Here is a 25,639-nt window from a genome sequence, read left to right on the forward strand (position 1 = left end):
AAAGCATGAAGAGTTTAAAAATATCAGTTCCTAATGAGGATAGTCACTATCACTTATAAGGATGTCTTTGATAATTTGATTTAAATAATTATAAAATTTTATTAATTTACCTCTCATCTTATCCATTTACACAATATGTATTTAGTTTTTACCATTTGCCTTACTTTAATATGTATATATAATGTTAATGATTATATTTATACAGCTCCATTGCGTATATGACAATATATGAATAAAATATCTTTTACAAGTTATTCTTTTAGACTTATTTATAAAAACTGTAGTATAAAACCCGTGCATCGCACGGGTACTTTACTAGTTTAAAAATAAAAGGAGGGTTTTTATTTTATAATATTCACATTAAAAATATACATATAGATTTTAAAAAATAGAAAAGAGGTATTATTAATTTTTTTTATTTTTAAGTATAAGTTTTGTATGTACCGTATCCATCGGAAAAAAAAAAGAAAAAGAAAACGTTAATTCACAACATATTAAAAGAAAAAATATGCAAAGCGGTTCGATGATGCCAAATTTAAAAAAAAAATGAAAAGTCGGACGGCAGAGGATAAAAAAGGGCAAAACTGGGGGGCATTTTCGGGAATTCACTGTTCATGTTTTGTTGATTCACAGTTCGCCAGGCGTACCAAATTTATATAGATGTCTTCATCTCCGATCCGATTTGGTAGATTGTTTATTTGTAGCCAACAATTATTGCTTCATGACGGTTCTCCCTCCTTGTCCGACAATATTTTTTATTTCAAAATTTTCCAAAGGTAAAAGTAGTTGTAAAAATAAAAAACGATATATATTGTTTTATTAGTTGGTTAGCGTATGAAATTGGAAAAAGGAGGGCCGGTAATCTAAATTTTCCCGTCACAAGAGCAGTAAAAGCTTATTTGCAACCGATAAGATTTGGATTTAGAAGAAGAGATTATCTCCTTTGACAAATTAATATTTAAATTTCATTTAAAAAATATGCTCACATTTAATGCTTGATCATGACTCAAATATGATGGTTTTCAATGAGAGAATACATGTAAATAATAAAAAAAACTAATTTGCATTAATGGCACAAAACTCTACGTCACCGGAAAAGTAGCAAGGGATGGCCACGGCGCCATCGAAGCTGGAAAAGTTGTGAGAGAGGGGAGGAAGAGAAGCTGCAGAGAATTTTGGGGACAGTTGATCTTGAGTTTCACTTCACTTACTCCAGATCAGGTGTTAACAATAGCCTTCCAAAACTAGGCTTTCACCATTTCCTTAATTACTTTATCTTCAAGAGTTAAAAGCCTTTTACAACTTCATTTTTGTGTGTTCAGGATGGAATGAATGTATCATTGGAAATCTGATGTACCGTATAGAATCATATGATCTCACAACAGTTAGACCACACCCCCTATTCTCATTTAATTTTGCGTATAAGATCATATCTCATTATCGAGATGCTCTCAGCTCTCTGGAGTTCCAATTGAAATGAACCGCCAAAGATGTCGATTGTCTAGTTATAAAATGACGTTGAAATGAACCTAGACCTACACAAGAGAAGTTTAGCACTAACTAATGGAATAATATCATTAGGGGATGAATGGGATGTCAATTATGATATGTTCTTTGAAGAATATAATTTATGATGAGCCACTCGCAAAATAAATTTAATTTGTTATATATATTAAATATAAAATAAGCATTTAATTTCATTTAAATATAGTTTCTTAATCATGTCAATAATTAATTAATACTACTGCGTACTTCACAAAAACATTATATTCTAACAATTGTGTTGCCTAATTAACTAGATCAAAAGACAAGAATATGCATTTAACTCCAACGTCAATTTTCTGACAATAACTTGAAATAAATTTGGACTTTCTAATCCTGCCCAAAAAAAAAAAAGTTACTACCAAGAACTTGTATTTAAAAAAAAACGTCATACTTATAATTAATTGGCATTTAATTTCTCTTGTATATCTTTGGCTCCTCCCAAAAGCCAACAATTAATCCAGCTTTTCAAGTTTTCCTTTTGGCTTAATTGTCATGCATCATAAATATCCTACTGCATTCAATACTCACTATTCCTAGCTCCCTGACCTTGGATGTTCCCTTTCTCTTTTTCAAAGGAAAAGAGAACATCAAAATTTCTCTTCCTTCAACTTCAGTTCTCATCAGAAGTCATAACCATGTGTGGCATTCTAGCGTGCCTTTGGTGCTCCGATGACTCTACATCCAAAAGGGCTCGCGTAATCCACCTCGCTCAGAGGCACACCTTCGCTCTATTTTCTTCGTTTTTTTTTTTATCACTCATCATACGCACTATTAGCTGCATGTGGCACTCATAATATCGTATCTTATCTGATAAATAACGTATAGCTACCTAGCTTTGTACCAGTGGTCGATCTTAACTGTCCTTTCACTAACCAGATCAACTTGTTCATCTGGTTCAGGTTGAAGCACAGGGGTCCTGATTGGATGGGGATTTTCCAACAAGGAGGCAACTATTTGGTTCATCAGCGATTAGCAATCGTGGATCTCACCTCTGGAGGAGATCAACCCCTCTTCAATGAAGACCACACTATTGCTGTCATAGTACGTGCCTCTTGAACTTTGCCTTAGTTGTTGAAGTAGTTTACATGAACGCCAGCAAATTAAAGGGGTGTGATTCATGAACATGAATTAATGTACATTAATTTCGATAAAGGCCAATGGAGTGATATATAATCATGAGGAGCTCAGGAAACAATTGCCGAATAGGAAGTTTCGAACGAAAAGTGTATTCGAGGTCATTTTATGCCTGGTACGTAAACAACTGTATATCTTAAACCGAAAATTGGCATTACATGTAATGGCGGATTTTAGTTCCTTAAATATATGAACTGTTTCATATATAGTACGAAGAACATGGAGATATCTTTGTGGACATGTTAGATGGCATATTTTCATTTGTGCTGTTAGATACTCGTGACAATAACTTCTTGATTGCTCGTGATGCCATTGGGATTACATCCCTCTACATCGGCTGGGGAGAAGACGGTAAACATGTAGTAGTTTTAGACTTTGAGTTGAACGTGCTAATTTTCTGAAAGGCAATAATTCTGTCAACCTGAATTGCTTAAATGTTAGCTCAGCATCGATTTGGGTATCATCAGAATACAAGGCCATGCATGAAGATTGCGAGCATTTTGAACGCTTTCAACCTGGGACCTTGTACTCCAGCAAGGACAAAGGATTTCGGTGATGGTTCAATCCTCCTTGGTTCTCTGAGGCCATCCCTTCGTCGCCATATGATCCCACAGTTTTGAGACAAGCATTGGAAAGGGTAAATTTACGCATCATGTTAGCTTATTTATAGCCATTAGATGCATGATTCAGCTTCGTCCACGCCAGCTTAATTAGTTTTATAAATCCAACCCTGCAATTAGTAAGAACGGGCTTCATGTCCTAGGAATTGAAAAAGCCCCACTAATTTCAACTTATACATAACCCGCTATATTGACGTCATTACTGAGATGATCTTGTTGGTACATCAATAGAGCAATTTACGTGAGCCAAAAGATGAATGAATGAATGAATTTGATACACAGGCTGTGATTAAGAGGTTGGTGACCAGTGTTCCAATCGGTGTCTTACTTTCTGGAAGTTTGGACTCATACTTGGTTTCATCCATCACTGCTCGTTACTTGGCCGACGCAAAGGCTGGAATGCAACTGGGAACAACCATTCATTCCTTTTGCATTGGCCTGGAGGCGAGTTCTTCATTCATTTCATTCAACATTACCGATAAAAAAAAAAAATAGCAGATATGACAGACTTTACAGATTAAATAACGATAATTTTCGCATCATCTGTGATGTTGAGCAGGGTTCACCAGATCTCAAGGCCGGAAGAGAAGTTGCAGAGTTCTTGGGAACAGTTCATCATGAGATCCACTTCACTCCTCAGGTATTGACGACAGCTTCACCAAGTCGAGGCTTCATCATTTGCTTTCTTATTTTCCAAAGCTTTAAGCTTCACAATTTTATATTATTTGTGAGCTCATAGGATGGAATCGACGCCATTGAAAATGTCATCTACCATGTGGAGTCCTACGAAGTCGCAACAGTTAGATCCAGCATACCCACGTATTTGATTTCGCGTAAGATTAGATCACACGGAATTAAGATAGTGCTCTCTGGAGAAGGCGCTGATGAGATCTTTGGCGGGTACTTGTACTTTCACAAGGCACACAGCAAGGAAGAAGGCCACCTAGAAATGTGCCGCAAAGTATCTCGCTTCTACACAAAATATATACTCACTTTGTAAGATTGTCTCTGAAGTAAATTTAACACTGAAAATTGTTGTTTCATATGTTAATTTAGCTCAAGGCACTGCACCAATATGATTGTTTACGAGCAAACAAATCAACGTCTGCTTGGGGTCTCGAAGCTCGATTCCCATTCCTGGATAAAGAGTTTGTAAATCTTGTTATGAGCATTGATCCTGATTTTAAGTTGGTAAGACTTATCTCTCTCTCTCTCTCTCTCTAGGTTGGTATTAAAATTACCAATTTTCTTATTGGGCATCTTTTCTACGTTCAACGCATGCAGCCGGGACCAAGAGGAATTGAGAAATGGATTCTGAGGAATGCCTTTGATGATGAAGAACGTCCCTATCTCCCACACGTATGTACTCTGTTCGTATAAAGAATCCTTTAGAGTGTCCAAATGAAACCTCTTGGGGACGAAGATACACATATTTATGATGAACTAGTTGTATTAACTATATGTTCAAATGTATATGAAGTTAACATGTCTTGTCTACATGATTATCGAAAGCAGCATATACTGTGGAGACAGAAAGAGCAAATGAGTGATGGAGTTGGGTGTAACTGGATCGATGCTCTCAAAGAGCATGCTGCCAAACACGTAATTAACATAAATCATACCATTTTCCTCCTGCCTCCATTTGACAACACATCTTTCTCATCTATAGTTGACTTTTTGACTTTATGTACGCATGTACAGGTGAGTGACAGAATGATGCAGAATGTAGCACGCAGCCAGCAACTCCACCCACCAGCAACAAAAGAAGCTTATTACTACAGGATGGTATTTGAGAAGATCTTCCCAAAGGTGACTTGTCAAAGCAACCCATCGTATATAAATGTAAGTATAAAACGGGTTCATTTGCCTGTATTTGCTTCATGATGCAGCAACCTGCGAGGCTGACTGTCCCATGGGAAAGATGCATTGCCTGCAGCACCTCAAAAGTTGTTGATTGGGTGGCAGAGTGGTCAAACAATTTGGATCCATCAGGAAGGGCTGCTTGGGGAATCCACAATGATGCTAACTAGAAGTTGGTCACTGCTGACGTGTTTCACACAGAAAAGGTTATGGCTCAATGAGCAGTTACTGCTCCTACCAACGCTTACGCTCTCAATACAGCCGATAGTCGTCAATAATTAAATGCCCCTGAAGGCTTTTCAAGATGTGACGTGAAAGCGATACTCATCACACAGCCTGGGTGTTAAATTCTGAGCTAACCAGCAAGGTTCAACCTTTAGTTTAATAAGAAAACGAGGCAGCTCTTTTATTTTCAAACCAATTCCCTTGTCACTTGGAATTATGCGAATATGCGATTGAATTCCTTCATTTGGCGGTCAGGATTAAGAGACACATTCCCCATGTATCCATGAAATTTGATAAAATGAATCGTGCATTTGATAATGATTTGCAATAAATTTTATCATACATACTCGCAGCCGTAGGTTACTCGAAACAAGTTATAAAGTAGTTGGGGAAGTTGCAAAAAGAATATGATAGAGCTACTGTACTGCTAGTGCTATACTTGAGGAGCCCACTGATATTAGAAGGCATGAATTCCAAAAAGAAGTTGGAGAGGTCCAAGCAAAGAGGCAGGCATGAGGCCTGAGAAGCTGAGAGAGAACAGCCTTTTTTTTTTTTTTACTTGCGGATATCTTATCATTAAAAGCAGTCATGTTATCAGGTATTAAGTAAACATCTCTCTCAATAAAAATTTAAATTTTAACTTATCATATCATGAGAGACTAGTCCTTTCTTTTAAACCCAACCAGTTGGTAGAAAAACAGCAAATTTGACTGAAGATCGGAATAGCAAAATGTAAACGCAGAAGCACAATGAAGAAACTCACATATCCAAGTCTAGAACCCAAAATCCATTAAGATGATAAGCGAGCCTAACGCCTCTAACCGGACTCTGGACCACTCACGACTTGGGCCATTTGGATAAATTGTCGCTACAGAAAATTTATGAACTATTGAATTATTCAATTAATGATATCATTACGTACATGGTTAAAAACACATTTATCAAAACCAAAACTACAGTTTTTGCAGATCCCACTTTTAAAACTCAGGGGGAAAAGAAGAAAGTCACATGGTAGGCCATTGGAGCGTTCCGCCACAGAATCCCCTCATGATATACAGCAGACAAAGGCCAATAATTTATTTACCATAAAAAAGGGGGCAAAAATTAAACTCATATTCACAGCAAGAGACAATGAGATCAATATCTAGTAGGTCTGCGCTATAAGGAGGGATACCTAATGTCTGTACTAGAAAATACTAGACATATGCACGTACACGTACACGTACATCCTTCACTGTACAGTTAAAATTTTAAATTTTAAATAATAATGATAAATTGATAGTTGCCCGCAAAAATCATTTAGGAGTTAGAATTCTAGATGTCCACCACTGTACTCCAGAAGAAGAAGAAGAAAGCACGCGATAAGGTGATAGAGTGAAGGAGTCAAGTATTAATTATGGTCATCAAATAACACCACATCGCTCAAGAGTTGGATAGATACTGAAATGTCATCTAACCACTGTCAGTGGTCCACTGATGCTGGACATGGTCCTACGTCATACACATCTTACACTCTGGTAGTCATATATTTTACTAAAACCAATTAATCCTTTTAAAATTAAAAAAGGAAAATTAGTGTTACTATGTTCGATGATCGGCGTGATCACCAAAGAGGGGCACAGCAACAAGAGGGGCACCTGATTAGACCATTTTCATTGCAAGAAGTGCAGGTCTTGAAGCCAGTCTTCTCTGTGTACATCTTGCGGCTACCACTACATTCTTCGCAGAGGATGAACCTATATCCACCACACACGTCACACGCCCCTACATCCGCTGCGGGGAAGCCTTCCACGATTTTCTTGAGCTCGCCTATCTCGTTCAGCTGCCTCAACTCCTCTGCGCCGCCGATGTACCTCCCACCGATGAACACGCGTGGCAGCGTCACCTTCTTCTCCCCCAAAATTGACCTCAGCTCCCTCATGTATCCCCCGTCCATCGACACATCCCGCTCGTCCATTTTCACCCGAAACCCTCGCAGAATAAATCTCACGCTCCTGCAATCCTCGAAAGTCGACCTCACCACTCGCAGGCTCGTGTAGTACACAACAATGCGTTGCTCCGCTCCCAGAATGCTTATCGGCGGCGGCGGAGCAGGAGAAGTGTTGTTTTGGACGGTGAGGGTTCTGGTAGGCGGATCCGGAACTGCAGCATCGGATTTCGGTGCGAAGTGGGAAACGGGATTGGGTAGCTTGGGTTGGTGCTGATGCTGAGCTGACCAGGTTCTGAGGAGCGAGCTGGCTAATCGGACGCGGTGGAATACGGTGGCGGCGCGGCAGGGAGAGGGTTGCGGTGGTTCGTCGAGGCAGAGGGTTTGGATGTCTTTAAAGGAGGAACAGGAGAAGGAGGAGGAAGGAGACGGCGACGACGAGGTATTGTGAATCCGAACTGTTGATTTGCCCCAAGACCGCCACATTGAGGGGAGGGAGAAAACGAGCTTCTCCGACGGCAGGATTCAATTGAAGATCCTCAGAACATTGGGGGAATTCTGGAGAAGGAGAAATTGAGAAAGGGCGGAGATTGGAGTTAAATTGAAAGTTGAAGAAAGAGGGTATTGAAGAAGATTCGGCTTTGTTAAGAAGAAAGAAGGCAGGGTGCGATTGCTTGAAGATTGGGCGTTAGTGATTGAAGGAGGAGCTGCAAAAGCGGGTGAATCTGCAGAATGAAAAGTCTTGGGAGCCTCTCTGCTTTTAGATATGTTGTCTGTGTTGGAACTTTATTAACTGAGACGAGAGAGAAATGGTGAAAACCTAAAATGCAAAGAGATTCCTGTAGGGGGTAGTTAAGGTGGTTGAGGGGTTAGTTTCTGTTGCTTTAATTGGAAGGTTTGAGTTGAGATTTGAGTGAGGGAGAAAAGAAGATAAGAGCTGAGCCGCGCGGCCTGCTCGCGAATTAAAAATTAAAAAATGGGCTAATCCTAAATGAGAGAAGCTTTGGGCGAAATTATTTTTACTTTATTGTACTACATTTTATAAAATATTATTTTAAAAACAAAAATAAAAATAAAATAATTGTTTTTTATATTTTTTTTAGCATAATAGTCCCAAAATATTTAAAAGATTCAATCTCATTTATAAATTATATTTTAAAAGGTTTATTTAATCTTATTCATAAATCACGGTATAATTTTTTAAATAATATTTAAAAAATTTTTTTTAATTACCATTTATGAGAAAAAAAGAGTAATATGATATCATTTTTTGAATTTGTTATATATGAATATATTTAAAATTCTATAAATTTTTATTTTTTTTACATCAACATTGATGATATTAATATAAATAATTTATAAAAAGGATTAAAGAAGTATTCTTTTATTCCCCAAAGCAATATTTACTTTTTTTTGGCAAAACACTATTAAAAATATATTATTAAACAGATTTTTTTGTTTTTTTTGTTTTGCTTTAAATAACAAAAAATTATTCATAAAACAGGTTATCAAACAAGCTTTTTGTTTTTATACTTGTAATTTTGTTGTGTCCTCCTGCTAATACCCAGTAATTACTGATCACGTTTGCAATTACACGCACTTTTAGAAGTGGTCAAATATCATAGCCTGTCCTTTAGACCTACCATTAATTAATGTCATCTTGTAAAAAAATAAAAAGAACTATCATTAACTACCAGCACCAACCGGCATGAAAAGGGCTTCATCTCCCTTATTACCAGCTTATTATCATCCAAAGTACAACCTTAATATCATCATCCTACATTGATTAGCCTTCAAACTTGCCACGTCTTCAAGTGCTTGATCATTGGTCCATATACCAGTTAATTAATTAAAAGAAAGAGAGGAAGGGAGGTGATTTGATGTTGCACGAAATGGGCCATGGAGTATAAGACAAGTGAGGGAGAATTTCACCACCCTGCAAAAGCAATCCAAATTCGAGCCCGCCCAAGTGCGCGGCTTCTGAAAAGCTTCAAGCTGTCACATGGCGCCGTGGACTTTAATTTTTTATTTTCAGCCAAATGCATTGTGCCATACACCACCCTCCCAAAACGAGGAAGGTAAGCAAACATATGCAAACACCCACATGGCCATGTTGTGTCGAGTATGAATGAGATTGATTCGACATTTCAGAAGCTGAATGATTATGCCTGACCTTTTACTCACGTGATCCAATAATTCTCTGTTTTATTCTTGACTCGGGTGCTCCATTGCCAGGCTTTACCTTTTTCCTCATCTGCTACGTCTCTGCTCTGAGCCCCCTTCATCCATTATTTTGTCCAAAGGCTCACAAGAAGCAATACAATTTTTTTTTCTTTTTTGGGGCCAAACAGCAATACAAATTACAGAGTAAAATTCACGCGCGGGATTCAAAGTACACACCTGTGAAATATGTCACATTCCGATCATCGATGATATTTCGTTTTGATTCCTTACTGGGTTTTAAGTCAAGGGTTTCACACCAACCCGACCACCAGCTGACTCCATGTATACACGGACAAGATCTGACTGATGATCAGTTACCATGTTTCAGTACTCTCTCACAGCCTGGCTTCGTTGTGTTTGCTCTTCAGTGTGTACGTACACTCGCGTGCTGTGTCATTAAAAAGAGAGGGACCAGATCCCGCATGCTGATGGGATGAAGAAAATGAGTGTGCCTCACACCCATGCTCATAGTCACATCTCCTTCCACTTCCACAGGTTGCGCGCTGAATCAAAAGGGGCACTTTGAAACTATATGGGTGTGTTAGAATGAATCAAATGCAAAGTGCAACAATTTCCCTTCCATCTTAAAGCTGTGAGTGAATCAACTTGGCATTAACAGTCTCTTGCCATATCCTCCTCAGGAATCCCTGTTTCTTATTAATTATAGGTACAGTTGCTCATGCCGCTTGCCCTGCGATGTGTTGCTGCTTCTATATCTATTATTACTTCAAATCAGGATAACTTCTACTGGTTCAAATTCTAACAAACAAAGTGGTTATAAATCCAGGTTATCCATCCTTGACAAGCTCAATATCTATGTCCTATCTCATTCTTATCTAGTTGAATTATTTCTCAACTACTAAATTTTATTGCTCCCTTGCTATTTTTAATCAGTTAAAATAAGATGAGTCCCATATGCTATATACGGTTATTCCCCCCCCCTTCATACACAACACTGTCTAGAAATAGGGTTGAGCAGTGAAAAGTTGTCTTGTCATATACATCATTTGGTCATTCTTAAATGCAAGTTCCCATGAAATTAAAATTAAATACTTTCCGTGCATGGATAGATGAGAAAACACAAAAAGATGGTTTATTGAAAAACAAGTATGTGGAAATATACTTGTGAAAGAAAGTATTAAAAATCACAATGGCACAAAGCCGAGTGAGAGTTGAGCTGTTAACGTGCGGTTTTGACTACATTTGCGTGTTTTTTAGACAGTTATATCTATATACATTTTCTATTTAAAAATATAAAATATTTTTTATCGAATCTTATCTTTATAAAATAATTATTTATTTTTAAATTAATTTTATCTTTTTATATGTACCTTTATCTAATAGAGTATTTGTAACAGCCCTTCGCTCACCCCGCCTATCCGATATCTTTTGCGGCGTTGGATACTCTCCCCCAGGCCCCACAACAGGGCAACCCCACCTCTTTCGGTGAGCATCAGGAGACAAAGTCTTCCCCGCAGCAGTGTGCAGGATTATTCTCCTTACAGAGAGCCTCCTCAGGTTCGATCATCCAACCTCTCCTATATAACAAAGTTGAGGCTGAACCTGATACCATTGAACCACGTGGTTCAATGATAACTGCTGCGGGGAAGCCTTTGTCTCCTGATACTCACCGAAAGGGGTGGGGTTGCCCTGTTGTGGGGCCTGGGGGGAGAGTGTCCAGCGCCTCGGGTGACGGTGAGATCCCGAGGAAGGCTGTTACATTAAAAGGCGGTTCAATGGTACCAGGTTCAGCCTCAACTTTATTATGTAGGAGAGGTTGGAAGATCGAATCTGGGGAGGCTCTCCGCAAGAGGAATAATCCTGCACACTACTGCGGAAAAGCCTTTGTCTCCTGATGCTCACTGTAAGGGGTGGGGTCGTCCTGTTGTGGGGCCTGAGGGGAGAGTGTCCAACGCCTCGGGTGACGGTGAGATCCCGAGGAAGGTTGTTACAGTATTTCATCCTAAACCAATTATAAAATAATTTATTCAATAAGGACACTTTAAAAAAAAACAATGATTATATTTTAAAAGATTAAAAATGTCTTATATTTTTAAATATTTAACTTCTAAAAAAAATTTTATATTTTTTAATGAAGAGAGTATATCCTTAATAAGTTCATAAACTATTGGCTATGATATTTGTATTTTATGACTTTAAACTTTCCTTGAAAAGGGAAGAAACCCAGAGTTGCTCTAATTACATGAAACTTTATTGTTTATCAATGTAATTGTGTTTTTAATTTGGTTAAAGTATATATTTAATTTTTTAACTTCACACAATATTTTATTTTAATTCTTTAACTTTATAAAATATCTTTTTAATCTTTTAATCTTAATACCGTTAGTTTTATCCGAACCATTTTTTATATTAAACTTTATAATGTGAACAAAACATTTTTAAATGATGACATGTTAAATTTATTTTTTTAAAAAAATAATAATGATTGACATAGAATATAATTATTTAAAATTAACAATGTTAGGGTTAAAAGATTTAAAAAATATTTTATAAAATTAAAAGATTAAATTAAAACCTTATATAAATTTAGAGAATTAAAGTATATTTTAGCCTATTTTAGATTTTTAAAGGATTAATTAATGCTTGCCTTTTTATCTCACAATTAATATTAATTTTAACAATATATATTTGTCTACATATATATCAATGCTTTTGTCCATCAAATTTAAATCATCAACGTCAATCAATAATATAATAAATACTAAATAATGCTTAGTTCATTAAATTATTATTAAACTAATTAAATATCAAAACGTACAAATGCTATTATTCATGAGGGTGAGCCTACAAAAATCCGATTTATATGAAGGTCACGTTGGTAATTTCATCCGGCAAAATCTGTAGGGTCCAGAAATTAGCTTGTCCATCGTCGTCGTGGAAGAGGCGCCGATAACGGTGAAATGGAAGCGAGCTCTGTCACTGCCGGAGCAAGCGACGCTTCCGTCACAGTCAGCATCAAGTTCAGTGGCAGGTCGATCCCCATCTCAGTCTCACCCGACTCAACCATTAGTGAACTAAAGTCTCTTCTCGTGCCGCCCACTAATGTCCTACCTCGAGGCCAAAAGCTAATTTTCAAAGGTTTTATTTACAGATTTCTTTCTTCGAATTTTTTTTTGTTTATCTCTCTTTATAAAGGCATCGTATCTCTCGCGAGAATCCTTTTATGGATTGATGATTGGGTATTGTATCAGGAAGAGTTTTGGAGGATTCTCTGACGCTGAAGGCATCTGAATTGACAAATGGCTCCAAGATTATGCTTGTGGCTTCCCAGGGTTTACATCAAGGGGTATTTCGTAGACTCATATTTCTTTTTCTTAAGGGGGGTCTTTTTGAACGTTTAGAGAATTTAAATAACAACCATATACCAACAATCAAGCCTGGTAAAGAAATTATAATTGTAGGGGCACTATTGAAAGATTGCTTTTCATTTACATGCCACTAGAAGCTAATGCAGTTTACATCCTTCGAAACTTAAGCAAGTTATTTAATCTAATTTCTTTGTGTAGGGTGGACCGATCTTGAAAAAAGCCGAGGCTGTACCCAGGACCAGGAGAGATAACCACTCAAGCCTGAGTAGTGATGTAAAGAAACCTCCTGTTAAGAGCAGATTGGAACGATGGACTGCTACTGGAGTTATAGCATTGTCTGAATGCAACTTAAAGGTAACAAACTATTGATGGTTTGTTAAATGTTCGTTCCCAAGGTTTCCCGAAGAATCTAGTTAATGAGAAATTGGTTTTTCCGGGGATTTGATCCATTGCCAGCATAAAACTTTGACACTGCAAGTAAGCAAGAACAAAGGCCGAATTATAAAAGCATTCCAGGATTTCTTAAACTATATTTAAAGTCTTAAAATTAACATGTGGCCTTATATTGTTTACTTTCAGTTTTAACAAGATCTATTTATGCTGGCGGTGAATCAAACTTGAATTTAAGTTTGACAACCATTACAGCAAGACTTAATCTTCAGTTTTGCTTGATGGTGTGAACTAAAGGGATGTGAAAATGGAACGAATGCATCAGGCCCCAAGCTGGAAATAGGGGGTGGAAGTTTGTTATGTAAGCCATTACTGGAAGGTCAATGATAATATTAATTAATCTATTTAGAGTTAATCATGACTGTATATGTTGTTAGCCATGAGAAACTGCTCAATTTTAGTAAATAAAGGAAGGTGAGTAGGAAGGAAAGAAGCATGATTGTAAAGGAAGAAGAAGATACTTCTTGTTTGTTAATTTTTTTTTTTTATTACTCGCCAATTTTGTTATGGTGTGTCGCCTTATTTTCATACTGATTGTAATTTAAGTAGGCCATACCCCATGAAGTGTGGGCATGTGGGTCTTCTGGAAGAGTTCTAGATTGCAGTAACAACTCAATTCAAATCGTGCCTGTAAAAATTGAAAGTCTTACTGGCTTGGAGGTAAGCTGAACTTGTCTGTTTCTTTATATATGTATGGAAATTTTTAGTGTAGCTGTATTTGACACAGCTTGCCACATTCCTAATGTTATAGAAACTATTCCTTAATGCAAATGAGTTGCTGGATGAGTCAATAAGCTGGGAAGGATTAACAACTCTGAAGCACCTAACAGTATTATCTTTGAACCAGAACCAGTGAGTAATTCTTTTCATTTATGATTTCAGGGTGTTTTTGTCTTGGTTTACCTCCATTGAAATATCAAGTTAATTAACAGCAATGCATGTACCTTGTTGATGCTGAAATTGTCCAGAATATTATTGCATATATTGGTGTATCTGGCTTGAAGCACAAATTAAATGAATTTTCATTCAATAAAGTAATATCTCATGTTGCCACAGTCGGTCACCTGTCCAAAGATAAAAGGGTAAAAGGAGCAAGTAGATTTACTAATACGTTCCAGTGGGATCAATTTGCGAACTGCTTGGAGTCACTTCCTTTGCGTTTTGGACTGTTCTCTTAGTTTGGGTACTTTGAATAATATTACTTATATTTATCATGTTATCTTTACAACATAGTTCAGTGAATGCTTCCAATGTTTTTGCCTGATAGATTCCTGTGTTAAGTCAGGTTGCTTGAAGATTATCCATGATGTCCTTTACATAATTTGCTTGATGAACACGTTTTTTCAGTTTGACAACTTTGCCACCTGCATTGGGATCCCTAATGTCTTTAAAGGAGCTGCATGTCTCCAATAATAAGTTGGGTAACCTACCTAATGAAATAGGACATCTGTCAAAACTGGAAGTTTTGCGAGCCAACAATAATAGGTAAATTTGAATTATTTACTTGTTTAAGTATAGTCATTTGTTTACTCAATAAATAATGCCCTTTCAAGTGTGGTCAAACTGGTAATGCTGTTTCTTCAGTGCCTTATTCTTTTCTCCTGTATTTGGCTTGTGGCTCATTTTTAGGTTTCTGATTTACATGTTGTAGAGTTTTAAGGGCCAAAAGTGGAGAAAAAATTACATTTATAGACTTGCCTCCATACTAAGTTTGCAATACATAATACGTAGTATACAAAGTCCTCAAGACCTCCTCAATCCTGTCCCTTTCTACACCCGAACTTTATTGGTTTAGTCCATTAACCTAACCAACTATTTCCCTCACGTGGTAGCAAAAAATTATGCTGATTATCATGTCAGTTTTTCTCAGGATTTGTGCCATCGGCGAACTTATAGGAAACTGCTGTTCTCTTGTTGAGGTACATTTGCTGGTTTTTCTTTTTTCTTTTTTTAACCTTCTTTCCCTTCTTTAAGAAACAAAATATCCAAGTGATGTTTCATTTATGCTGAACTAAAAAAATAAGAGGGATGATATATAAATATATATATATTTAAGATTTTATATAAAATGTAGCATGCTTATCAAGATTTTCTTGTGGAGCAGGTTGATTTCTCATCAAATTTTCTCTCAGAATTGCCAGAGACATTTAGTAGCTTGAGCAGTTTGAAGGCATGTACCCGCTCTTATACCTAACAAATTAAAGTCTTATAGGGCCAGCTTCTTTCTACCCGCGAAATGTTCATATGGATGACAAATAATGGAATGGCTAATGTGGGTTGGGTCAGTGGGACTTCTTTTAGTGATGGATTAGGAGAATAAGTATGGCCTTGAGATTCTTTCACTGCCATTCAGAACTCTAATTTTCACGTCCTTCCAAATGAAGGCAATAAAGATGAAATGACAAGCTCTTATGGAAAATATAAATATACCTCCATATAATAAGACAATAGTTTATTTCATAAAGATAATATTAAAAATATAATTTATACATGATTTCATTCTGTTAACGATGCCCTCCCTTTTCGGCTTACTCCTAAGTGATGAATGACACATGCCATTTTTACTTAATTTCATTTCATTATTTGTCATTTTGTTACCTTTTGAGAGGTACTCACAAACACAGGCTTGGTGTTTCTGGTCGCCACGCAGGCTTTGTATCTTAGTAACAATGCCATGAAATCCCTTCCATCTAAGCTATTCAAGACTTGCCTTCAGCTATCCACTTTGGATCTTCACAATACAGAAATAACTATTGATATCCTCCGCAAGGTATGAACTTTTGCTGCTTTCCTCAGGCATGTCGTTAGGTTTCTTTTCAACATAACGTTTACATCATCGATGTCTCAGAAACCAACAATTATATGGCATCTTAAGAGAATATGCTTGGCCTTGCAGTTTGAAGGATGGGACAATTTTGACGAGCGACGTCGCTCAAAGCATCAGAAACAATTGGATTTCCGAGTTGGAGTTTCTAGAGACTTTGATGAAGGTGCTGATAAAAAATGAACAAATATTGTTTGAGCCAAAAACTAGATATTATTTTACGATGACTGATGATGTTATGACAATTTCCGAAATCTTTATTGTTATAATGAATGCCAAGTTTCTCATGGGTGAAGACATGCTCGGATTTTTTCTTATCTGAAAATTATGTTCCCTGCGGCATTGCATTAACACGTTACTTTGTTAAGGCTAAAGATCAAATGAGACCACGTCAATCTTGAGCATTCATGGTATGAAATGATCGGAAGTCTGCGTCCGTGGAAGAATTTAATTTAATAGCAAATCTAGTTCCTAAAAATCTATTGTTGTCAATCGAATCAAATGTTTTATACAATACGTTTTACTCCTGATTTTGTGGTGTATTACCATCAGTTTATGAATCAGAAATACGATTGTACAATTTAAAATTTAGAATAAAACCTTTTTAAAAATAATTACTTTCTTTTCTTCTGCCAGCTCTTAGAAATAAATTCCGTATTCTGTTCCCCAGGATAAAAACTCTTTTCTTCTCATCAAGTTACAGAAAGCAGAAGCCTACAAAATCAAAAAACTCTTCTCTACTCTGACCATTATTTTAAGGAGTAATTATGTAAATAACCACATTCCATGGCAATTGATAAAATGATGTTTTTTAAATGGTTTTAAGGGTATGTTTAAAAATATACAACAGAACAGAATGGAATGATTATTAATGAAATAAAATATAATGGAATAAGATGAAGTGGAATAAAATAAAACAATTTATTGTTTAAAAGTTTTATCAAAAGAATGAATGATTTTATTTAATAATGATTTACAAAATATTACAAAATTAATTAATAGATTTAAATTAGATATGGTTTTCTCTTTCAAGATTAGGATGAAAGGGAGTGAAAAGAGTGAGAGGGAATGTTATTTATGTCAAACTATTCCATCATCGATATCCAAATTAGAGGGTAAGAAGAAAGACTTGTAATGGTTAAGGATAGCTTAAAATGGTTAAAAATAACTTAAAATATCTTCTCAAACTATTTCGCTCTCTTTAAAATTTTTCTAAACAATAATATAAAATTTTTAACCATTTTTCTCTACTCCCAAGCCATCCTAAGGATGGCTAAAGATAACCTGAAAAATCATCACACGCCATTTCACTCCTTTAAAAGCTTCTCCTAAACAATAAAATAAAATTTTTAATTATTCCACAATATTACAACCGATCTTTCACTCATTTAAAAACTTCTCCTAAACAATAAAATAAAATTTTTAATTATTCCACAATATTCAAACCGATCCCAAAATAAACTCTCAAACAACACCTAAAGAGAAATTATGTAAATAACCATAGCTTTATAATCTAGCCACTTTTTTAACTATAGGAGTAACTACTTTTAGGAGTAATTAAAATCATACACGTTTTAAATTTGATTAAGTTTCATCGAACCTCTCTTATTTTAAAAATATAATCTTTCATCTTTAATAACTTCTCCACCAGAGAATAGGCTAATTATATCCGAATGAAATTAACTTCATACATTTTGGGTCACACATCAATGTTGGCCCCAAAAAAACAAACCCACGCGATAGCAGTGCTAGAAGCCAACATCCAAAAAAAAAAAAATGATCGCCGAATACCAAGGCTCTTTAAATCAGGTTATTAAAAAAAGAAAAGACAAGTCCCACACGAAATGGTAACAGTTAAAAGGAAATGCGAGACATGCAGCCCCAGTAACATCCGGAGAGAAGTTCATCATCCGTTCAACACCCAAGGATCAAATCAAACTCCTCCATGCAATTCCAGAAATTAATGACTTGCAGTCTTACTAACATGATCACGTATGGTCAAAGGAATTCATGCGTGAATTGGGATATAATTAACAGTGCTGGCTTGAGAAGCCACTATTAAATATGTAGAGCTAAACTTGCTGCAGTGAGAGTCCTCTGATCGAGGATACGTCTCGGATGCACCAGATAGGATGAAAATAACCTAACGGAAGTAAATGGATATTTGAGGGATGTCGATGTCATTATCATCATCATCCTCACAGGCCACAACAACATCCAAGTGACAGCGGTATGGCGGAAGTTCGACCTTGGCCACTTCCCTCGCTAGATCTACAATTTTTTTGTCCATTCGGTCTTTGTGCCTAGGGAACATGCTATTGTAGAGCAAACAGCTTCCACATGAAATACTATAAGCATTCAGGCCTTTCTCCTTCAGCCACTCAAGAAGTTGCCTCAGTGTAGGATTATCTTTAAGAATCCACCTGTCCCAAACTGTCCAACTCATATCCTGGTGTTTGAACACCTTAGGCGGAACTGGCTCCGCCATAGAGAAGAGAGGGAGTGCCAGGTTAGCAAATGTGTTCCGATAGTCCTCAAGTTTGTGCTCTCCATCCAAAGCTTTGTAAAGCTCTAGGCAGACCAGACCAGTGGCCATGGCAGTTGAGGTTGCAATAGCTGGAATGATACGTCCTGCAATGAACTTAGCCTTAAGCTTGTCAACTTCCGGAATGCTGTAATTTCTAGCCCTCATGTTGGCAAGGCCAGCTATCATGTCCATGTGGTAGTTTGTATCATCATCCTGCAGTTTGAGTAGGATCATTGATGAAAATGATTAACATGTTTAGTGAAAATGAATTACATCTAAGGAAACAGGTCAGAGCAAGATTTGCAGGAAAAAAAGTCCTAAAGAAATCAAAAACACTAATAACAATCCTACATACACCCGATGAACAAGCTCAACCATGACCAAGAAAGAATTGCTCCAAAATCAACCAATCATGACAATATTACTTAAGACCGCACATAAAAAGCTATCTCAAGTGTGAAGCTGAAATAAGAATCATGCCAATCAGTTGCATAGAAGAAAATATAGAATAACAGACCTTCTCAAACTGAATGGGTTTCATCCTGAAACCTGGAGGCAGGTTTGCCCAGCAACGCTCTAATTTGAGTATTAGATCATTAATAACAGCTGTATCATCTATTGAAGAAGTAGAAAGACTTGTCGCCTTCTCATCTGTCACTATTTTTGCATCTTTCTTTGGCTGAAAATCAGGTACTATCACTTTACCAATTGCTTCAGCCAACTTGTTTGGGTTCTTCACCCAATCAGGGATAGGTATGCCAAATGTTTCTGCCCGAAGTATAGAAGCTGCCATCACAAAATGAAGATGACCTGGATCAGTAGCTGAGAACTGCAGCGGATGAGGGAATCTTTTTGGAGCAGACCAAAACGGAGCTCCAGTACTAGTTGCAGCATCCTCTGGAAAAGTGTAAATCAGCTGCTTCACCCGATTAGCAAAATAATCTTCAAATCTGCAACAGACACCCATGTTTAGGCGACATATATGCAATTAGTGTACTCCCATTACAAAATTACTACCTCCATTCAATTAATAAAACACTTTTGTGGATGATTCTGTGTCCCAAAATATAAGATACTTTGACAAAAAGTTTTCATTAATAGTGTTTTTCCAATACTACCAATCCCATTATATTCTCTCTCTAATATTCTTTCACAGATAGAAGTATTAAATGAATGACATTTCTGGATGTTCATATCTTTGCCTTGAAAAAACAAATTATAAAGCGGATTTAATGAACTTCAGTAGTATGTGTGATTTTGTCGTAAAGTGTCTTACAAATTGGGATAGAGAAAACGTTATTTATAGAATAGTAAAAGCAGCGCAATAAAAGCATACTTCAGACGAGCCCACGTAATGCAATCTTCAAAAGTCACACACTTTTCCCTGTCAAGACACTCAAGAACACGCTCCAAGTTATCCCTTGCCTGAGCATCACCAGCATTCCTCATTGCATTAGTATATTCACTTGGGTTGGTCAAATATGCATTTACTTCAGCAGGAGTTTTCTCAAGCAAGCCCTCAAATTCAGATCGAGCCCACGTCAAGCAGTGGTCAATATTGTGTGGAAATGAGTGTACAGTACACATTGGTGCTTGTTTCTCAGGAGGATCTCTAGAAGCACCATAGTTCTCTGTCAGGTGGGGAATGACCATCTGCGTATTGCACTTTGCTCCAAGAGTTCCTGACTCAAGAAGAGGCTTTTGAAAATACAAGCATCTCTGATCAACATAAAGTCTAGCATTCACATTGTCAAGTGCATTAATCACAACACTCAAGTTTTCCCAAAATGTATCATCAAACACATTTTCAGTTTCAGGGCCAACACGGTTTTGCAGTGCTTCAATATTCAGAGAAGGATTTATAGAAACAGCAGCTGATGCAGCGACTGTAGACTTTGCTTGTCCAATATTCCAATCACGGAAGAGGAACTGCCTGCTAAGGTTACTCTTCTCAATAACATCATCATCAGTAATTGTCAACTTCCCCTGACTTCCACAAGAAACTCCCATCAGCGCAAGATTCTTCAAGAACTCACATCCCAAAGCACCAGCTCCAACAACAAACACTTTAGCTTCTTCTAACTTCTTCTGTAACTTGGACCCAAAAACAGAGATTTGTGCATCATAACGGCTGTTTACTGGTCTAAAATCATTTGGACCTAGTGCTTCTGTAGGAAGTGATTCCACAGAGTCGAAGTAGAAATACTGCAGAGCGGGAAAGAGAGGTTTAAAACACAATCACTAACCAACAAAACAAAGATATTCCAAGATCTAAAAGGAATGCTCAGGGTACAGAGTTGAATGACAAACATGTAAACCCCTAGTTTCTCATATGCTTTATCCCATTCATTATCACACAGCTCACAGTACCAATATGTCACATCCTGCTCCTCCTTTAGGAGGACGAAAAGATTATGGATCTAAATCATCCAGCATATATTCACATTGATCAGGCTGAACATGCATAACATCCAGGTGGGCTTAGGTGTGTCATATCTGTGATTACATGTCTGAATGACCATGCCATGTGCTAAAGCACGCATTATGATGAACTCAAGAACATCAGCAGGTAGGCAAACCTATTAAGCAAGGTACACAGTAAATACAAGCATGACACCACACGAACATTACAAATTCTTGAAGTGGACAGTCGATCCAGTACAGAGTCTATTAAATTGGTAACGTTTCACCAAAATAAAATTAAAATAAGAGTATCAATTTGAAATTTAAAGCAAGAACCAATCATTGACTGACCATCCCATGAATTTTTTTATGCAGATCATATCATAAAGTTGTTAAATCATAACCTAACTATTTTATTGCAATAACCAAAACATTAAAAAAAATGCCAGGCCAGCTTTAAATTAATAGAGTTAATGCCTAGAAAGCAAGGAAAGTAACAGTTAAGCACTACTAGGATGAACGCCCAGAAATCAAACTAACCTGAAAAAGTGGATGAAACTTCCCAGAACATGCTTTAACAACCTCTTGTCCAACAATACCACCAAACATCGCAGCCATGGGATTCAAAACTGCCCTGGCACCAAAGGCAAAGTGCCGCAGAAGTTTTGGGTTGATATCATCCAATTTCCCATCTCCCAAGCTCTCATTAATATTGCTGGCAATAGAAATTAGCTTCTGAGCATCTTCCTCTGAACCAGCAACAGGGAAGCGACATAACTCACAGGCAAACTTATCCAAAGCCTGGAATGCTAAGTGCAGCAGGGGTGGGCGATCAAACTTTGAAAAATCACTAAGAAGAAAATCACCAGGATCACCAAGTGATTCTCCAAGTGTCTTAAATTTCAAAACCTTTGGCTGTTTCACCTGTGTTACGATACCTCCTTTTATATAGGTACTGTAATTTGTAGTGTCTTCTTCAAGAGTAAAGGAATATGCTCTTGCGTTTTTAATTTTCCTTGGTTTTCCATCATTCAACTCTGTCATACCATGAACTTCAGAGAACACAACAAGATCTCCATCCTGGAATTCAAGCCTCTCATCATCAACACAGGATACTAAGGCAGGGCTGTCATTGCTAATTGATGCAATTATACCCGTATGAGGTTCCTCCCCATCCACATCAAAAACAGTGAATTCAGGCCCAAAATCACAGAACACAGAGCCAAAAAGACCTCTGACTTCAGATTTAATGAAAGAAATTGGAGGCTGATGACTATGGCAGTAGTCGTTGAACTCAATAGCTTTCTCAAGGCTAATGTCCGTGAAAACAACAGCCTGCACATAAGAATAAATCACATTGAAATACATCTATTTATGTGCATGACCAGACAAACTTTGCATTAACACGCACAGTCAGAACATAAAAATCCGCACAACTTGAGCAGTATCAGATTAACATGACGCATATATATACACACACATATAGAATGGAAATATGGAATTAAGGACAAGAAAATCCAAGGTTTATCCCTCAAATGGTATCATCATCAATTATTTTTCCAAAAATGTTAGCCCACCAGTATATGTCACATGAAAGTATGTTAGAAAGAGCATGACTGCTACTTTTAGGTGACAAACACACAAAACTAATACGACAGTACCAGTACAGTTAATTAAATTGTTTCCTTTCCTACATATTAGAAACTTTAAACCATCTCCTCATATAATCTGATTTATTCATGCCGCAAAGCTGAAATGGCTTGTTGGCGCTTTGTCTGAAGCTAAACTATTAAGCTTCTTCTTTAAACGAAGGTTTTATTGGATGCTTAATGTCCATGAGAGGGGAAGGGAAATTGTACAGATGGATGATTGATGTTTAAAAATACTAGACTGACCAAGTAATTAGTAGCAGGAAAAGAAGAATAACATAACTTAATGGCGCACCATCCATTATTAAAGAGAAAGGTTATATAAGGTAATATTCTAAATGGACGACACAGTGATGCAGCATATAAAACAACTATTTCACAATTGAAAACTAAGATACCCTTGAAATCCAAATAAGGCAAAAGACAGACTAAATTACTTGATGCACAGTAGAAAGGTGTGTCAATGCTCTTAATGGAACAAAATGACGTGCAAAAAATAAGGGAATCAAAAGAAGTACCTGGAAATTAGAAAGCTGCTCTTTTGTTAGCTTAGTTTCCAAGCTCAGCACAAGAACTGCATTGTTGAGTTCCTGCAACTTACTAACGGAAGCCACTGCCCTATTTTTACCAATATCTTTCTCTGAAAACACAAAATTGCTAGACAGATCCCACATCTCCACACTCCTTTCATCATGAAGGGTCACAGATTTGACGCCAGCAAGAATGAGATTCTTGGCTGCAGGTTGTAAAACGAATAAAGTGAATACACTAGCATGATTTGGCATTACAGAGCTATGACTTGAATTACACGTCATCAAAACAACATTTAAAAGCAAGGTACTAAGCCAACAGAATGGTTCCATTAGTATTCAACAATTCATATACCAGCAATAAACTCCCCTAATCATTAGCATAAAATAGAAGAGACTAAACATGAAGATCAGATAATGCCATGGGATAATCAAGGTACTTTATCTGGGGAAAGAAAGAGGCGACGAAGAAACGCAGTGCAAACAGAAGAAGACAACCAGCCAAGCCTACACCTCTCACAAACCAAGTCATGTGGATCCACCCTCCCAAAAAAAAAACATAAATAGCTCCATAGAAGCAATGGATGGAGTTGCACATGAATGCGGTAACCAGATAATAAAATTAAAAACCTAAATTTAACATAAGCAGCTAGCGGTAAATGCCAGCATCATTGATTAGATGATAACATTATGAAAAAGTAAGAGCTGCACAACATTTTGCCCCGCTTGATTCTCCGGAAAAGAGGCAAGAGGAGAATAGGGACCAATCCCAATCCAATCATTGACAAAAAGAACTATTTTATTTTACTGGAAGAAGAGATTTGAAAGCTCTAAGAAGCAGAGAAGAAAACCATTGCTCGTCTAATCGCATTTTCCTAAAAGGGGTCTTGTGATCAATATAGAATTCTGGAGAATGTGGAATCCTTAAATGTTGCAGACGCATAAGATCAAAATTTAAATCAAAATCCGCGTTCAATACTGCATGCCAGAAGGAGCACAAAAGCACATGGAAATCATGCATCCCATATCTAATTTTGAAAGCAATAACCATCGATATATGGACAAGCAATTGAAAAGTTGTTCAAATGACTACCAATCTCGACACCAAGACCCTGCATCCCGGAGACGAGAACATTAGACGCAAAGAGCTTCCTCATCGTGTCGCGACCATACACAGCGAGCTGACGACTGTGCAGATCCTCATCAATATCCGGCGGATTGGAATCACCCAAAGCCATGGCCGATGATCCTTCAGGTAAGTATCCGCTACTGTGGTTGTTGGTGGTGTTGTCGCAACCGAAGCTCTGTTTGCTGTTGTTTACCGTCGAATCGGCGGTATCAGCAGGCGAGGAGGCACCAAAGCAGCCGATCCGATGCTTCTTGGGGAACGACGCAGCGTCTGTGTTGTTCTTGTTTTCACTCTCTTCTTCTACAACCACTCCTTCACAAGGTCTCTTTCTAGGAAGCATAAAGTGCAGTAAGCTGCTGAACAAGCGACGACACACAACCATCGAGAATATCAACACAGGAACAAAAACAGAACCAATAAACAAGTAATTAAAATCGTGATCAGCAATAAGATGAGCACTTTCAGAGACAAACCAACAGAACAACAGAGGTGACAAAACTATGAACCCTAACCCCACCTCCCACATGATTCCAGAACAAAACCAACAAGCTAGAAACAAAGATTAAGCTCGAGGTGAAGAAAGGAACCTAAGCAACGTACCGATTTAAACTGAAGGGAAAGAATGGAATCTAATTAGAAGCGCGGAATCAGATAGAAAGATGTAGAAGATTACTCTGATCGGTTTCCTCTGATTCTTTATCCTTCGGTCTGGGGTTTAACTCTAGAACGCAGAAACGCGATAAGTGGCGCTTATATGAGGGTCTGGGTCATGGTGAATAGAGAGGTTGAGGGGCATTTACGGATTTCTATAGAGTGTGTAGGGTTTCGAAGGCATACGACAGGTGCTGCAGGGAAAGGTCGGCGGTCGGTACCATTTCTATCCCTCGGCCTATATGAGAATTAGCCGAGAAGAGCGAATTAAAGCCGAAAGAGAGGGACTGAAATACATAATTTCGATAAAGTCGGTCAGCGACGAGGGTGTGAACGCGGGCCGAGGAATCTGGGACCTTGAACCATGAGCCACGTCGCCGTTTCAGTGTCACTGGGCGATCATCGATTGTCTCAGATGGCAAGTAAAATAGTTTGCGGTCGAATATGCCTCGCAGGGCAGTTGGGAAAAAAAAAATTGTAATAATAATAATAATGGAGCAGCTTTGTAAAACAGGTTTGAGACATCCTTCATGCCAAACAAAAATTGATCTCATGACTATGCATCTAATAAAAGGGATTAAATTCTTAAAATGTAACAAATTATAAGTTTTAA

At 37.4% G+C, this 25,639-nt stretch overlaps 3 protein-coding genes and 1 pseudogene across 6 annotated transcripts; 2 read left to right on the plus strand and 2 right to left on the minus strand.

Moving 5' to 3' along the window:
* Positions 1-2,180: 2,180 nt before the first annotated feature.
* On the plus strand, positions 2,181-5,507 carry LOC129318439 (asparagine synthetase [glutamine-hydrolyzing] 1-like; annotated as a pseudogene).
* Positions 5,508-6,769: 1,262 nt separating this feature from the next.
* Positions 6,770-8,242, minus strand: LOC129318540 (uncharacterized protein At5g39865-like). Its single transcript, XM_054963378.1, has one exon. It carries the CDS (start codon positions 7,795-7,797, stop codon positions 6,988-6,990), a length of 810 nt encoding a protein of 269 aa, XP_054819353.1. The 5' UTR covers positions 7,798-8,242; the 3' UTR covers positions 6,770-6,987.
* Positions 8,243-12,399: 4,157 nt separating this feature from the next.
* On the plus strand, positions 12,400-16,432 carry LOC129317792 (LRR repeats and ubiquitin-like domain-containing protein At2g30105). Its single transcript, XM_054962172.1, has 10 exons — positions 12,400-12,633; positions 12,747-12,841; positions 13,062-13,217; positions 13,863-13,973; positions 14,065-14,165; positions 14,661-14,798; positions 15,184-15,232; positions 15,418-15,483; positions 15,964-16,083; positions 16,210-16,432. The coding sequence occupies exons 1-10, from the start codon at positions 12,456-12,458 to the stop codon at positions 16,318-16,320; spliced, it is 1,125 nt and encodes a 374-aa protein (XP_054818147.1). The 5' UTR covers positions 12,400-12,455; the 3' UTR covers positions 16,321-16,432.
* A 1,633-nt stretch (positions 16,433-18,065) lies between these two features.
* LOC129318068 (ubiquitin-activating enzyme E1 1-like) lies at positions 18,066-25,318 on the minus strand. Of its 4 annotated transcripts, none has more exons than XM_054962592.1 (7): positions 25,049-25,318; positions 24,340-24,728; positions 23,235-23,452; positions 21,608-22,402; positions 20,001-20,869; positions 19,182-19,614; positions 18,066-18,877 (listed from the first exon to the last, which is right to left on the minus strand). In XM_054962592.1, exons 2-7 carry the CDS (start codon positions 24,713-24,715, stop codon positions 18,281-18,283), a joined length of 3,288 nt encoding a protein of 1,095 aa, XP_054818567.1. In that variant the 5' UTR covers positions 24,716-24,728; positions 25,049-25,318; the 3' UTR covers positions 18,066-18,280. The 4 variants fall into 4 exon arrangements, with proteins under 4 accessions (XP_054818567.1, XP_054818566.1, XP_054818565.1 ...); XM_054962591.1 differs by having other exon boundaries at positions 24,340-24,731; XM_054962590.1 differs by having other exon boundaries at positions 24,976-25,318.
* Between the last annotated feature and the right edge of the window lie 321 nt (positions 25,319-25,639).

The sequence above is a fragment of the Prosopis cineraria genome, unplaced genomic scaffold, assembly GCF_029017545.1.
Source record: "Prosopis cineraria cultivar Desert tree isolate PC_DT_omini unplaced genomic scaffold, ASM2901754v1 PC8, whole genome shotgun sequence".
Lineage (NCBI taxonomy): Eukaryota > Viridiplantae > Streptophyta > Magnoliopsida > Fabales > Fabaceae > Prosopis > Prosopis cineraria.